At 33.9% G+C, this 17,057-nt stretch overlaps 1 protein-coding gene across 7 annotated transcripts in view; it reads right to left on the bottom strand.

Annotated features, from left to right (window-relative positions):
• The window catches only part of LOC105218008 (AF4/FMR2 family member lilli), a 58,073-nt gene that overhangs the window by 7,669 nt on the left and 33,347 nt on the right, over nucleotides 1-17,057 (bottom strand). For 4 of the 7 annotated variants that reach the window (XR_008471942.1, XR_008471943.1, XM_054234446.1 and 1 more), the window contains 8 exons: nucleotides 15,127-15,742; nucleotides 14,708-15,046; nucleotides 13,664-13,812; nucleotides 13,429-13,596; nucleotides 13,018-13,316; nucleotides 12,432-12,944; nucleotides 9,399-10,085; nucleotides 4,411-6,898 (listed from right to left, as the gene is read on the bottom strand). Coding sequence is in view for 5 of the 7 variants with exons in the window: in XM_054234446.1 (XP_054090421.1) it covers nucleotides 4,411-6,898; nucleotides 9,399-10,085; nucleotides 12,432-12,944; nucleotides 13,018-13,316; nucleotides 13,429-13,596; nucleotides 13,664-13,812; nucleotides 14,708-15,046; nucleotides 15,127-15,564 (5,081 nt within the window). In the remaining 2 variants the exon portion in view is untranslated. Of the gene's footprint in view, nucleotides 1-80; nucleotides 222-1,997; nucleotides 2,420-4,410; nucleotides 6,899-9,398; nucleotides 10,086-12,431; nucleotides 12,945-13,017; nucleotides 13,317-13,428; nucleotides 13,597-13,663; nucleotides 13,813-14,707; nucleotides 15,047-15,126; nucleotides 15,743-17,057 lie in introns of those variants that run through there. The other 3 variants (XM_054234449.1, XM_054234448.1, XM_054234447.1) reach the window with 3 other exon arrangements.

The raw sequence follows: 17,057 nt of genomic DNA, 5'->3' as shown, positions 1-17,057 counted from the left end.
CGTTTGCTGCGCTAGCGGATCTGTCGCATTTTGTGTAGGTAGCGGATTTTTTGGTGGTCTACCGACTTTACGCATTATTGGGTGTAGTGGTAGTGGTAGTGTTGGTTGTTGGAAGGGGAAATTCGTGTTGTCAATGAGTGGTTGGTGATGGTTGTTGGTGTTGTAGTTTTTCTGTTTGTATATGTTCTGATTAACGCTAATTTGTTGGTTTTTAGAAAAACCTGTACGTTTAATTTGCGTTGGCGAAACACAAGAGGTAGACATACAGACACAATATAAACACAGACGCAGAAATTAATTATCATGTAAAATAAACAAAGAAAGAAAGACAAAAATAAATTAGTTTACTCTCAAGTCAAATATCGAATTATTTTCTTATAGAAACATAAAATCAATAACTTACAATTAGAATGTAGTGGCAAATATGTGTGTGAATTAATGCAGTAAATTTAAATTAGGGCTGTCAATGGTAGCGTGATTAATCGATAATTTCGATTAAAATCAAAATATTGACTGGCTTCACCTTATTACTTGTATCAAGTACAAAATTATGCGCGCAAAATAATAATTAAAATTTAAAAATCACTTAAAATAATTAATAATTTTTGATTTTAGCGTTAATAAAATACTTTAACTTTTTTAACAAATATTTTGAAAATATTGAAATCAAACTAAAAAAAGTTTTACTTATTTTAAGCCAAAAAAAATTTTCAATATTAATCAAACGTTAATTGAACAGCCCCTTTTTTATAAATAAGTATAAAAGTGTTGAATGTTTTATGAAAAGCAGTAGACTTATTGTATATTGAAAATAAAATAAAGATTATAAAAATAAATTAATTATTTATAAAAAAAGTTAGTATGTGTATTTATTGTGGCATTTATACAAGAGAAAATAAAGACGAATTTTCGTTTTACATTTTAACATTTTTTATGCACACAAATATTTTAACTAATTTATTAATCTTAATGAATTAAAAATAATTGTTTAGTTCATAGTGCCTTCTATTCAAATGCCGCAACAAACACATAACAAAATTCATAATATAAAAGTTAAAAACATATTTTTATAAAATATAAAAGAAAAATATAATAAGAGTAAAAATGATGGATTTATTAAAGGTGTTAATAGAAGCATGTATACATACATACATATATACTTGCAAGCAAAACAAAACTGTGTTCTGTTTAAAAAAATAAAAAAATTGCATTCCCTAATATGAATTGTTGGATTTAATATGCAAAAAAATTTTAAATTTAAATGTAAAAATGATTTGATGAACATAAAACGCATAATTATTATATAATAATATAAAATAAAAATTAATAAAAATTCCAATGAAGTAAAATTAAATATTTAATAACGAAACATTGGATTATGTAATGTTGAAAATGTTGAAACAAAATTTTAAATTTCAAAAAAGTGAGTGATGTGGTGAAATCAAGCGAACAATAATTGGCTAACACAAAGTATAATTTAATAATGATATAGAATTAGATGATCGTAAAATATTAAATGACTGAAAAAACCAATTTTCAAATTGAAATCTAAGAATTGAAATACATATATGAGAGTAGAAATTATATAAAACAAAATTTGAAAATTTCATTAATATTTGTAGAATAGCGCCGCAGTTGTAACTAAAGCATCTTCACGGCAATCAATTTTTACAAAAACATACAACAAAACCATTGCATTAGAAATTGTTCCACATACTAAATCGGCGCTAACAGCTACACAGCTTTCAAGAGCTAAGTGCCACTTCAAGCAGAACCCAAAAGCAAGCAACGTCGACTTGGAAAACTAAAGAGACAACTCCTAGACCAAAGTACACGAAACTTTAGAATTTTGGCCAAACTAGTGAGCGAAAACGGATTCAGCGAAACCACAAAAAAAAAAAAAAAACAAAAAAAAAAAAACAAAGAGAAAACAACTAAAATTATAAATGAAAACAAAAAAAAAGAACATAATATATTTTTTTAAGAAAACACATACCTCTGGTACAAATTTTATTGAACTGTAGTAGCAGTAGTATGCAGCTAATGTTGATATAAGAGAACATAAATTTAATCTAAATAAAAACGTAAATCGGCAAGGCGCGTCTTCGGCAGCTTTTTATATTTCGGGTGCTGAAGAGCAGTCACTTAGTCGTCGGCAAGCACGTTTTTTTGCTTTACCATTTTGCTTTCTTCGGGTGCTTATTATATTTTTAATAATTATATTTATTTTGCGGGTTTGCATAAATTATGTTTTTTTTTGGCTTTTTTAACTTTTAACAATCTTTTTTTCTCCCATTTCATTATTTTCATTTGTTTTATTTAAATTATTGATTATTATTATTTTTTTTTTGGTAATTCCTCCGTCATAGCGACTTTTATTTATTAAAGCGCTAACAGAACCGCCTCGTTGATATCATAGCTGTACATTTGTTTAGTTAAATGCATACAGTTGTGCATATGTGCATGTTTATGTGGATTGTGTGTATGTATGTATGTGCGTGTTTTGGAAACAGGATCATGTTTATTGTTGTTGTTGATTGAGCGTACGCAGTTGTGAATGAGTTGTGTTGAAATCGTTTGTTACGCGTTGTTATATATTTTTTATATATAAAAAATAAATGAAAATAAGAAAAAAGAGAAGAAGAAAACAAAATAAAATAAATTAATGAAATTAATGACTTCAATCAATTAAAAAATATATTGTAAATTGTATTTATATAAATAATCACAAGGATAAATGAAGGAATTAAATGGACAAAAAAACACCCAACAATTATAGAAAAATATTGTTGTTAAAGTATAGCAAACTATTAAATACAATAATTATAGTAAGAGCACTCAACCATTTTAATGAGTTAACAAGTTAACATACACATACAAGTTCAGACACAAAATAATTTTAAATACGAAATAATTTAAAAAATGTACTCTGAGAATTCTACGAAATTCTAAAGAGAAACAAAAACAATTTATAGCAAAGAGAACAAGTAAAAAATTGTTTACAAATAAAATATTTAATATAAATAATAATGGAAATAATACTGGAAACTATTTTTTTTTTTACAAAAAATTATATATTTGATTGACAAAAAATGTCAAATATTTTATTTTTGATAAAAATGAGATCGAAAAAAAATTTTAGAATTTTTAAAATCAACAAATGAAGCTAAATAGACCATAATTTAGGTAATTTAATTATTGATTTTGAAATTTAAAAGTTTTCTCAAAACATTTTCGTGTTCAACACGACTTTAGAAGCATTTTTAATATTATAGATTATGTATTTTTGGGTAAAAATTTTTTTCACAATTAAAAATTATTTCAAAATTTAACAGAATTAAAGAAGATTTTTATGATTAAAAAATAAATGAATTCAAAACAGCCCTTTGTCTTTAAAATCGCTTTTAGTGAAATACTTTTTAAAAATTTTAAATAAAAAAAAATATGTTTTAATTATTTTTTAATTATATTGAATTTATTTTGAGAAATATTAAAAAATATCGAAAACAAGACCAATTAATTGAAGCGTATATAAATCTAGCTATTATGCAGATTTCAGATCTTTCAGGCGCGTTTCATTTTTATATTCGAAATAAAAACTGAGCAATAAATAATTAAAAAATGATTTCTTTCAAGAAATAATAAATTTACAATTCTACTTCACACGCATTGTAAAAAAATGCGTCGCCGTAGCCATTACTTTTACAAATTGTGTAGAGTTTGTAGAGTATAAGAGTGTAGAAAGAGTGTGTGTTTGAGTAATAGTAGAAGTTAGCAGCAACAATTCAACGCAACAACACTGCAACATATGTATGTTCAAGCTGCACAAGTTACGCAGCAATTTACGATAATATTTTGTTGTAATTACTACAAAATTTACTTAAAATATCAATATACAATACAAAGAAAACTAAAAAAAAAAACAACACTATAAAATTACGAAAAAAATACATATTCCAAACTAAAAATATAAATATTTTAAAAATTAAACTAATTTAAACAAAAACAAATACTATGACAAATAAATATTTATACAATACAAAGCAGTTTTCATACTTTCATTTTCTATATTTGTACTTGATTACTTTGTTAGCGTTACAATAGAAAATAATAATGAAAACTTTTATTACAATAATACAAATATTTAGTTAGTCTCTTTCTGTTGTTAGCGTTGGCAGACACGCCGGCGATTGTTTGGGCAGGCAGTCAGGCAATCGCAGCGCTGTAAATCAATAACAACAATCTAAAAGTTATATTAATAACGGTTTAAATAAACGGCAAGTACTACTACTGCAATTTCATGATCCACAAAATTTTGCATATTTTACTTTTACAAAAACAAAAATAATTAAGATATTTTATATATATAATATATTAAAAGTAGATTGATATAGAAACAATTGTTGTTACCTAATCTCTTTGGTTTCGAGCAGCGACTGTCCGTTGCCATCGTTCACCGAACTGATCATCGATGATGGCGAGAAGGGCAGGTGATACATGGAGCTCGCGTCCAACGCGTACGCATCCGCAGCGCTCTTGATCAACAAATCGTTCTTGAGCTCCATGAAATGATGCTGCTGTTGTATGTGATGCTGCTGGCCGCCGCCGCCAGCTGTCAACTGGTGCTGCTGCTGCTGTTGTGTATGACTAGTTGTGGCGCCGACTACTTGCTGATGCAGCGCGTCCGCGGTGGCGCCATGATGACCCGCATGTGTTGTGAAAGTGTAATGTGGTGTGGTGCTGGTCATTGAGGTGTACGGACAAAGTTCCGCCAAATCGCTCGGTTCCAACTTGGTTGTCGTCGCTGTGGCGGTGGGGTAGCTTTGTAAGCCGTCCGGCGTGAGTATTTGGTAGCTTTGTACAGTGCCGATAACGTGGTGTTGTTGTTGTTGATGTTGCTCTGGCGGCGCCGGCGTTGCGGCTGTCGACGACAGATAAGCTACATTTTCCAACTCATAGTGCTGCTGTTGTTGCTGCTGCTGCGACACAACATTGCTGGCGTGCTGCTGCTGATGCTGATTGGCTGTCTTTAATTGTTGTTGTTGCTGTTGCTGCTGTGCCTGCGCTGCGGGTGATGTTGCGGTGATAATACTCTCCTGTGGTGAACCGCTCGGCAGCGCTTGCAGCTGTATATGCTGTTGCGGCGCCGTCTGATAGGCGTTCGGCGTCGACTGCTGCGTTGGCTGCAGCAGCTGTTGTGGTGGCTGCGCATGACGCGCTGGTTGTGTGGTGTAGATCGTCTGTGTGCCGTCTAGCGCGGTGGTGGCATTGAGCGCCTGCAGCGATTGCAACGGCACCAAATTGCCAGCCTGATCCTGTATCATAATGCTTTGGCCATGCAGCTGTTGCTGTAGCAGCGCTTGCTGCAAATCAATTTGGTTCGAATAGATGAGCGTGGTGCCGGCGGCACCAGCAGCAGTGGCGGCTGTTGCTGACGGCTGTAGCACCTGTGTTGGCTGCGCGGACAATGCAATATGCTGTGGCGGTGGCGCGTGTGTCTGTTGCTGCTGCTGTTGTTGGTGTGCAACACGTTGTTGCTGCAAGAGCGCAGACGTAGCACCGGGATTGGCCAACGCCAGTTGTGCGCCACCGGGCAAAATCATGCCACTCAAATCGATGGGCGGCAACGTCTGTTGCTGTTGTACCTGCACCTGCTGTGCGCCCGACTGTTGTTGCAATTGCACATTGATGGTGGTCGCTTGCGCCTGTGTTGCATTCACATCGGCTGCATGCTGCTGCACCACATCCAATACGCTATCGATTTGAGCGAGGCGCTTGCGCTTCGCTTCCACGGCATTCTCTTCACTGCCGCTGCTAACGGCCACTGTCGCGGTGTTGGCAATGGTGGCGCGTGGCTTCCGCGCACGTGACGGACGTGCACTGGCGGTACGCGGACGCTTGGGCGGATTAGCTTCCGGCGATTGCTTAACCGGTGTGGCCGCTGGTGTCAGCGTTCCATCGGGTACTTGCATATCACCGTGTTTATCTTTTTTATGCATCTTCATTTTGTCGGGACGTGAAAACTCCTTATTGCAAATGGGGCAGGCGAATATCTTACGATTGTCACCTTCGTGGAACAGATAGGCATGACGTTGAAAACTGTATTTGTTTTTGAATGTCTTGAACACATCATTTTTGGCACACACCAGACAGTAGGAGACGCCGTCAATGATATGCTCATAGCGCTGTATATCCAAACCGCGCACCGACATCTTCTCCAAGTACTCGCCCTGTTCGTCGGGCGAAATTAAACGTGTTTTTCGCTTGCGCTTCTGTTTTTGTGGTGGTATCGCTGGTACGCCGTTGGCGGGCACAATGATCGTATCGGTTATGGTTTGATTCATTTCTTCGTCTTGTTTCGTTATGGTTTTATAAGTAAATTGTGGTTGTTGCTGTTGCTGTTGCTGCTGTTGTTGTTCCATTGACGATCCGTCGTGGTGTATGCCATTTGAATTATCCTCTTCGTGTTTTATCACCTGATACCCTTGGTATTCAGTGTCGTCACCCTCAAATTTAATAATCGTTGTGGCGCCACCACCGCCATTCACTTCGGTGACCTCACCATTGTAGTTCTCGAAGACAATCGTCGTTGGCGTTTGTCCATCTTCACCTGTAGTGGTGATGTAATGATACTGTGGTTGCGACTGCGTCTGCAGCGTTGTTGTGGTGCCATCGCCGTTGACGATAATGTGTTTCGGCTCGTCGTTAAGTTCACTCTTGATTGTGTTGAGCGGTGTGGCAGTGGTGGTTGTGGTGGTGTAGGTCGATGTGGCGGCAGCAGCGGAATTGTGTTGCTGATGTTGTATTTGGTGTTGATGGTGGTTATTATTGGCGGCGGCGGCAGCGGCGGACGAGGTGAGCAGTATGGGGGACGAACTAATAGTGGTGACCACATTGTCTTAATTTTTAAAAATTGGTTTCAAATGTGTATAAATGTAAATAATCTTTTTCGTTTCAGTTTTTGGGATTTTTGTTGTTTGTTTTAACAAAGAAAAAACAAATTGTACAAAATAGAAATTACAAGAAAAACTAATATAAAAATATAAAAATTAACTTCAAAGCGCTCATAATTTTTACTCGTGAAAAAACAGTACTAAAGAGTAGAGATTTTAAGAAAATGTTTAAAAAGTATAACTAAAAGAAAAATAATAAAATTACGATATCAGTAGATAATTTCATAGCAAGGTGCATTTTTTTTAATTCGTTTATTTATTAGTATTTATTTTTCAAATAATTTTTTCTGAGAATCATCTGAATTAAAAAAGAACAATTATCGAATTTTTACTCTATTAACTCTTATTGTATTTATTCTATACAAACGTCAAAAACTGTATGTAAAATTTAATGAAGAAATAATAATCAGTTATCGATTACTTTCGATATTTTTGGCTCACGCATAGTCTGCTTTTTGTTTTGAATTTATTAATAGTTTAAAGATGTATTTATTTTGATGTAAGAATTTTTAATTTGATTCAAATTTTGGCTATTTATTATCTTCTTCTAAAAATTCTAAGAGAAACATGTGCGAGGAATGTTTCTCTTATAATTATTGGCATAACAAAAATGTATACAAATTGCTTGTGTTGCATAGAAATTTTAACAGAAATTAGAGACAGAGGGTAGTATAAGAATAGTAAGAAATAATAACAATTTGAGCAATAACGTTTGGCAATTTCAAAACTACTTAAATCATAAATACAAACTAGAGTTTTACAAAAATTACTTAAAATTACAAAATAATTAAAAATATTTTCATAACTTATTGTACGAAAATGTTTATAAAAAATATGAATAGCTAAAAAATAATAATATTAAAATTAATTTAAAAAAAATTAAAAATAACAATTGAAATATATAAATGACCATTTTTGTGTAGCTGTTGTAATTTGTTGCTGCTCTTTATGAAATTGTTTAACACACATCTATTAAAGTTAGATTCAAATTTCAATTATTTTAAATAAATATTCATATTTATTGCTGCCTAATTAAAATTAACTGTGCATCAAGAACAAAATTATTGAGTAAATTTAATTACAACTCAAATTTTGTATGAAAAAGTATAACTGTAGTGACAGTGTTGCTGTGGTAAACAATACTTTTTGTTTTTGTGAAATATTTCTATGTAGGAAACTTACGAATTTCTGGCAATGAACAGCTGTCGTACTAAAGCTGTATATTTGTTTTTTTTTAATATTGAAGAAACAAAGATAAATGAAATATATAAAAATATTGTGAAAGCAGAAAAAAATTTACAATATATATTTTAGTATTTTTGGAGATTCATTATATGGGTATTAGGGTATTGAATTGAAAACAGAAGTAGACGTTAAGTTAAAAAAAGTTTTTTTGAGTTAAAAATTAATTTTATTTTAAATTGCTAAACTATATATTGAGTACTGTATATGTATTTTAACAGTTAAAATTTTGTTTTAAAATGACTGCACAAAATATATTATTTTGTTATTGTAACTAAAACCGAGTTAGAAATTGGCATGTTTAAATGTTGTTATAAACAAACAAATGAAGCCCTGTTTTAATTGTAGAACAATGTATTCCAAATTTTATTGCTTATTAGTGAGCACAGCGTGAATTTCAGTAACATTTAAAAAGTATATATTATATTACAAAATAAATAAAACTTCGCAGCGTGGTTTGACGGTTATAGGTTAGAAAATTGCAGCATGATTTTAAAAATGGTGAATGGAAAGGAAATTAAATGGACTTTAGAAAAATTAAAAAATATTTAAAACAAAATGAAAAGGAAAAATGTAATACAAAAAGAAATTAAAAAATTAAAAGGTAAAATAAAAAAAGGAATAAAAAATGTGGTAATTATTGTTACAGCAGCTGGTCATATATTTAATACTTTAAATTTTCTTATTAGTTATAATATTTGTATTTTATTATTAATACTATTTTTATGTATTATAATGTATACGATTTTAATTAATTATTATTAATTTTAAATAATTTAAATTACTTTATTTTTCATAAAATTTTTCTTTTTTTTTGTAAATAAATTAAAATTATTATTTATTATTTTTTTTTTATTAAAAAATTTTCTTTTTTAAATTTTTTGTTTTATTTTTTTTTTTATAAAAAAAAAAATTAGACCAACTGCTTTTTCAAAATATTGCTATAATGATGTCAGTGTTAGAGCGAATTTGTTAATTGGAACGAAAAAAATGCCAAACGTAAATGAAGTCATGAAAAAAGGTTATTCAAAGTCAACTTACTACAATACATAAAAAATATACAACAATAACAATTTAAAAAATATATATATATCTAAACAAAACTAATGTTAGTCTCAAAACAAAAACCAATCTACAACCAACTACATACTTTTTAGACAAATTACAATAATATTGTCACTTCCGAGTGGCAGAGACACATACCTTGCGCTGCGGCGGCCGATGTCACAGCAATCGTGTTGCCATTAATGCTTTGTGCAGTCAATTGTTGTTGCTGCTGCTGCTGTTCGTGCTGTTGCTGGCGTTGTTGTTGTTGCTGCTGCTGATGTTGTTGATATGTAGCCGCATCGCAAACAATTTCGCTTTGCAACTGATAAACAGCGCCATCCGTGCTGTTGCCAGCCGACGACGTTGCTGCCGGTATTGTAATATATTGTGTTTGTTGTTGTTGCTGCTGTTGTTGTGCACTGATGCCATTTAAAGTGCTTGCCGCCGGCAACATTGTGGTATAAACAATTGTTTGTTGTTGCTGTTGTTGCTCCTGCTCGAGCTGCTGCTGTTGTTGTTGTTGACTAGTTGTTGTCGCTGTTGTTATGGCGTTGGTGGTATTAACAACAGCTGTTGAGGCGCTCGATGTTGTTGGCATTATGATCAATTCGGCTTGTTGTAAATTCAATGCTTGTTGACCGATTTTCGGTATTTTACCCTCGAATTTGCGTGTTTGTTGCATAAACTGCAACACAGTCGGTACTGCAGAGGCGGAGGGGAGATCGTTGTTATGTGTGCTGCCGCTCACCAGTTGATCGCTCAACTTGCGCACCACACGTATAACCGGTGCGTGTGCAGCTCTGGGAGTTGTGATATTTGTTGTGGCTGTTAAACTGCCGTTACCTATAAAAAGTTATGAAAAGAAATGCAATGAATTATCGCAATCAAGAGATAAAAAGTCATGAAGACTCACATTTTCAAGCGGAAAATTTACTTTGTACAATTTTTACAATTTCGCTTTTTTTTGTTTTTGATTTTTTGTTGTAAAATTTTGTACATGAATTCTGGTTTGATTCTTTTTGTTTTTGTTTTTTGTTTTCATATGATGTAATGGTTCTTTTTTTTTTTTTTTGATTGGTTAGATACACGCTCACAAACGGGGCAAGTGAAGAAATCAATTGCTGGTGATAGATGTTGGGTGGTGGTTGGGGGGTAAATGATGTGTTATAGGTTGGAAAGAGTAGTAGTGTGTCGCAGTATGCAGGAATGTGTCATATCTTGTACGCTTACCGCCAATTAAGTATACAAGCATAGATTATATCATAAACCTTCAATTTCGAAATCTGAAAAATTTTAAAATTTTGCAAAACCTTACACCAAAATTTCTAACAACAACAACAACAACAGCACAACGAACCTGCAACCACAAAATGCCCACAAGGACATGCTAACCACAAGCACAAATTTCGGAATTTCGAAAAATATAATTTTCGAATTAAATTTTCGCCAAATCAAAATTTTATCCAATTGTACGAAGGGCCACAAAAATTAAAGAAAAGTTTAAACAACACAGTTTTCGCTTACACTAAAAAGTATATTTCTCCGATGAGCATCATTTCAGAATAAAAAATCAAAAATTCATCAACATCAACATCAACTTCATTATCATCAATCATCAAATCAGTTCCACTATATATGTATATATGCAAATGAGCGCAGCTACATTTTGCAGGTCAGAATACAAAGCATATAGTACATACTAAATATCGCTTAAATTTAAGGAAATACAACGGCGGCCAAAAAAATACAAAAAAAAAAAGATATTTGGAAAAATTTTTAAAATATTAAAAAAATGACAAATTATAAAAAAAATAATAAAAATAAAATAAATTAATAAAAAAATTTTAATAATAAAATATTAAAAACAAAACAAAAAAAATAACTAAAAACAAAAGAAAAAATAATGAAAAAAAACAAACAAAATAAAAAAAAAATTAATTTAAAACAAACAAAAAATTAAAAAACAATTTATTTAAATTATAATAAATAAATAAATTCAGTTACATTTACAATAAAAAAAAATTAATAAAATCAATAGATCCAGTAACGGTACATTGGAGTAGAGTTGCCTTCGTAAAACTGGGTTTTCAAACGAAAACAATACAAGTCACAGGAGTATAACAAACAAAAATAGAAACCAAACCAAGTTGGGGGAAACAAATGTATAAAGAAAAAAATATAAACAGCAGATTAAAACAAAAAGAGAAAACACACTTAAATACAGAATATAGTACGTAATAGTTTTCATTTCAATTTTGTAAGTCTCTTCTTCTTCAACGCATTCAATTTGGACGTGAAGATGCTTTAGAACTAGCGTCGTTTACAGTTAGCCTAATAAAATGGCATTTCAATTATTTTTTAAACATATTTATGTGCACATATGGATATATATATTTACAACCTATACTATTAAAAAAAATAGTCCTACATAAAATGAGAAATCAATTGGCTAAAGTTAATGGAATCACACATACAAATATATAAAAAATAATATAAAATATGATTTAAAACATACATATCCAGATGTATGTAAATGAAATAAATAATAAAATTAAATGGCTGATGAAATTCGCTAAAATATAAATATACATGTATGTATGTATGTATATTTGAATGAACATGAACAAAAAATGGTGCGCTATTAAATGATCGTAAATCAAAATAATGAATTTCCGTATTGATTTTGTTGCTAATATTGCTGAATGAGGCTCATTAGACCGTTTTCACACGGGCAATTTTTGTCGCGGCAATTCTTAGTTTTATAGGAGAGGGGGCGACGAAGAGAAGAGAATTTCTCTCTCTCTAGCTTCCCTTGGTCGCCCCCTCTCCTATAAAACTAAGAATTGCCGCGACAAAAATTGCCCGTGTGAAAACGGTCTTAGCAGGTATACATGTATGTATGTATGTATGGATGAGTGTGTTAAATTTTTAATATAAAAAATACACTAAATATATATAAAAGTATTAGAAATAGCATAAGAATAAAAAATTGAAAAAGTTAAAAAAGTAAATAGTTAAGAGAGTAAAGTAGTGCGTTTACGCCAATGTGATGCTATAAAATAAGTAGTTAGAAACGTAAAGCATGATTTGTGATCGTTATGGGGGTTAAAGGATTTGTTCATTTGCGATTGTAGCCATTTGCGGGTGAGATAAAGAGTGAATGCTCCTTTATTTCGCTAATTGCCTCACCTCCCGCCGCATCGGCAGCAGCAGCTACAGCTGACACAGTCACGGCGACTGCTGGTGTGCCAACATTGTTCGTACGTAATACGCCACCATTGCTGTTGCTATTGCTATTGCCGTTTTCGTCACGGCATTGTCCGCTGCTTAGCGCTTGTGAAACGGCAGCCGCTGTTTTCAGCACACTCGCCACAGCTTCGGGTGGCACCGCTTTCGAGGACACTGTTGTTGCGGTGGCAGCATTTGGTGTTGTTGCATTGTCTTTCTTTCGGCGATTCGGTGTCTTGCGTGGCGTCGTTTTGCCCGGCGTCGTACAGGGCTGACGACGTGCACGCGACGTTGAGGATGTGGACGATGCCGGCGATGTGGAGCGATCGTCTTTATTGCTATTGCGCGGACTACGACCTTTACTGCTGTTGCGTGAATTCGTACGCCGCTTGCTGGTGAACCAATCGTCATCGTAATCGGAATGATGTTTACGCTTATGACGGCGTTTACGAAATTCCTCCTCCTCATCTTCATCTAAAAGAGTTTAAAAGGTAATATATAAAATAGTTTCTGTAAAAATATGCTGGGAGTGTGCTGAGACGCCCACCTGTGCCATCATCAATGTAGTCTAGTAATTCCTTTTTGGTTTTCAAATCGGCTGGACTCAGTTGTGTCATCAACTCAGCTTCGCCATCACCGATTATGGCAGGCTCTTCGTCTTCAGCGTCCAATGTTAGTACGCTCTCTTTTAGCACAGCCTTAACCTCATCGGGTATATTAGGATTTAATTGTATCTCCTCTAAATTCAAGTCGGGATTACGCTCTTTGAAGGACTTCTTTTTTGTTGGATTACATTGTTTCTTCATTCTTTGTATTACGTGCATTGGTAAATTGTCAGCCCCATGACTAAGGGCCGCAAATGGCAGTGATTGTGTTTGAAAAAGAAAACAGAATGTTAGTACGCGCTTACGGGGCATATGCGAAGAATGCGGACTTTTGGTAGGCGTGGCACACTTACTTCTTATTGCATATCACATCCAAATGTGAGGGCAGCGGTGCAGCGCCTACAGCGCTAGGCGGATCTTCCGGATGTCTTCCCACATCGTTGCCTTCCAGCCACGCCTGATAGCGTTCAGGCTGAAAACGTTTCACGAATGTGTCCATGGAGATCTTAACCATATCATTGCTGTATGAGAGTAAGGTTTCATAGTGAATATATATATTTTTTAATTTGTATGCAAATAAGTGCGTACCTGCAGGTACATTGAACGGCACGTTTTCCATATTCAATCCACCGTTCCATGGCGAAATTTGTCGATTCGGCACAATTGAAACCATGATTGAAACCGGCATGGTAGCCGAAAGGAAATGTTATCATTATCTCACCAGCCTCTTGTGTGATCTATGAGGAAGTGTAGTGTGTGTTTAGAATTTATACGCTTCAAATCATGATTCGCTTTTGTAGAAAACAGCATAACTGGTGGACTAACTATGAGTATTTCACAAGTACAAGTTCGTAATAGCACAATAAAGTAATTTTGAGCATGCAAGTGTACATATTCGATGTTCCAAATTGTTTCGAATTTTATTTTATTAATAAATTTTAAGATTTCGATGTTCGAAAAATTTTCGAACTTAATTTTATTAATAAATTTAAAGATTTCAACACATTGGTTGTGTGTTTCGCAATTTTTAAACATATTTTTCTTTCATATTCTTATAATTTACATGTAATTTAATTTTCGAACTTGCTTTAAAAAATATTTGAAAATATCGTTGCATATATAAATAATTAAGAACAATGAAATATATCAATATTTGCGTGTTTTTTTATATTTTTTAGCTTTAACATTTGTTTTGATTTCTATTTTCAGTAAAATAATTACGAAATGCATTTCTGAACCACTAAAAATATTATTTTTTATTTTTAAATATTTTAATTTTACTTAATACTCATTTATACTAAAACCATTTATGCATCGAATGCAGTTCGACTTTTCGCATATTCGAAAAATTTCGAAGTTTACCAAATATTGTTAACCAAACATATCGAAACAAAATACTATTAATTTCCGTTTTGAAGCATTTTTCGCAAAAAAAGAACTGCTCATAAACATTTGATTTCGAAACACTCGATATTTTTCGAAATTCTTATTTTACCCGACATTTTTCTATATTTCTTTTTGTATTAAAAGTTACAAAATACTCAATTAAATGGCTTATTTTACACTTTCGACCACACCAGTCATGTCAGTTTTAACTACGCAGAATATAGACTCTCCCAACTTATTACTTACTTTGCTCACTGGCACATCATGTTGCTTAAGCACTTGTGGGCTTATCAATGTCATTTTATGTCGCAAATATGCATTGCAATTCTGATAACTGGCCGGAAAATATTGATTGGCGACCTTCTCCAATTTGCGCCCATGTTCGGGTGGCACAACATACCACGTCTTCGGTGCGCCAAAGTGTAAATAATTTATCGAATAGAGATCCATATCTTCGGTGTGCCAGGCAAAGGTGGTCTTCCACATGCCAAAATACAAATACGCTGTATTCACACCATCTATCTGTATGCCATAATCCTCGTTCACATAATCGAGTATGGTGCCGAGGCGATTTATATTCCAACTCTTTGTAGAGTGAGGTAGAAAAAAAAATGTATGTATTGTAAGAATTGCTTTACATTTTGTCTTTGTACACAAATACTTACATCCTGATCGACATCTGTAATACTGCCGCTAACATCGGCGCCATAGATCGGTGCCACATAAGTGATATTCTTCCAATATTTACGCTCGAGATCTTCAAAGTCAAAATGTTTGGGCGTCTGATAGCGTTCGGTAGATGCCAATTCACTGAATTGCTTCACTGTGAGTGGTTTCTTTTGTATGTTGATCTGTTGATAGAGGCCCTGTTTGCCGGTGACCACTTGGCAAATCGGCGCCGGTATGGTGATGTTGAGTGCATCCAAGTCATCGTAACCACTGCGACGTGGCACCCATTCGGGCGGTGGCACCACTTTGGCCAGCCCAGCTTTGTGTGCACCCTGAGATTCCATGTAGGCGATATATTGTGGGAAATTCTTGAATTCCTCCCATGTTGGGCGAAAGACCATAATGCGTGGCACATCTAGGCTGGATGAAGACATTTTCGGCTTTGTTTTTGCAGTGTGTTGTTGTTTTTGGTGTTGTGTTCTATTTTTTTAATGCGATGCAATGCTTTTCACACACGCACTGGCACACACACACACTCGCACTACTTGTGTATAACCGTTAAAGTAACGGTTATTCTATTTATATTTTATTTTTCGTTTGCGTTCGAAATAGCTGCAAGAGAATAATAAATGGTAAGATAAAAAAAGGTTTAGAGAAAATATGATTTTCAAAACCTTTTTCAACATCCGCAACCGTTTGTTCGTATTTTCAGCGCGCGTAAACGGACCAACAACAAATTTGTAGCATACAATTTGCATGCAAATAAGTTAGAGAAATACATTTGTATTTGTAAATGAAGCCTTTGAAGTGCTGGCTTGCGAGTGCAGTCAGTACACACACTCGTGCAACAACAACACTTCAAAAACGAGTAGAATACAGTGTATAACAATAGTAATAATAATACCCACGCCATAATAACCAAAATATGAGAATTTAACAAAAAAAAATTAGAAAACAACAACAATGCATCCGCAACACAGGCTGCGCGATGTTCGAAAATGGAAAAACCTCATCAAGTGTATGACTTATTTGTATCTGTCTGTATGTAGGTACATGTAGGCAAGCTGGAAAAATAGTTAAGTAGAACAAGCGCAACAACAACAACAACAATATAAAGTAGCAGGATTACACACATACAAATACACAAAAAGAAGGAAACCCAACAACACACACACAAGTACAAAAACGAAAAGCAGGGCACTTAACAAATAGGCGGCCGCTGTTCTTCTAATCACACACACACACACACACACACACACACACACACAAAAACAAAAACAACAATAACTACATACAACTAAAATCGACAACAATAAGTAGCAGCTGCACAACACAAGCGTGTAACCGTGCAGTCCCAATCTGTTTGAAAAACACCGGTGCTGGTACTTGCTCACATTCTACTTCTTGTTATTGTTGTTAGTGTAATTGCATGCGCACTAGAGCGTATGGCATTCGCGGCGTGTAGTTTGTCAAACAGGCTGCTGGGCCTGGTCTCGCCTGCCTACCAGCACAGCGCAGCGCAGCCGGCTTTGACTACCTTCAGCGGCCAGCAGTCCCATGGCAGGCATTAGTTCGCGTCCCGCAAACCGGACTGGTGCGGCGTATAACAAATCAGTCAGCTGGCATGAAGCTGTAGTCAGCCAGCTCCGTTCAACGGTAATTAATGTGTCAAGAGGAGAGGTGCAAGCGCAAATTTGGTTTATTGAATTTTATTTTTTCCTGCTCAAGCACAATAGATGTGCAATCAGGTATATGCACGCACATGCTCTGCTTGAGATTTGTAGATTTTTCGTTGCTAAATTATTCGAACTGGCAATTTTCATTTTCTTTTTTTGTTCGGCGCATACTGTTAGAAATATTTAATTGGTAATTGAAAGTGCAGAACGAAAAAAAAACGTTGTAAAAAAAACAAGATTTCGCAGATTTA

This window comes from Zeugodacus cucurbitae, chromosome 6, assembly GCF_028554725.1.
Source record: "Zeugodacus cucurbitae isolate PBARC_wt_2022May chromosome 6, idZeuCucr1.2, whole genome shotgun sequence".
Classification (NCBI taxonomy): Eukaryota; Metazoa; Arthropoda; class Insecta; order Diptera; family Tephritidae; genus Zeugodacus; species Zeugodacus cucurbitae.
Note: the sequence above shows the minus strand (reverse complement) of the source record. Positions and strands in the feature narration are given on the sequence as shown.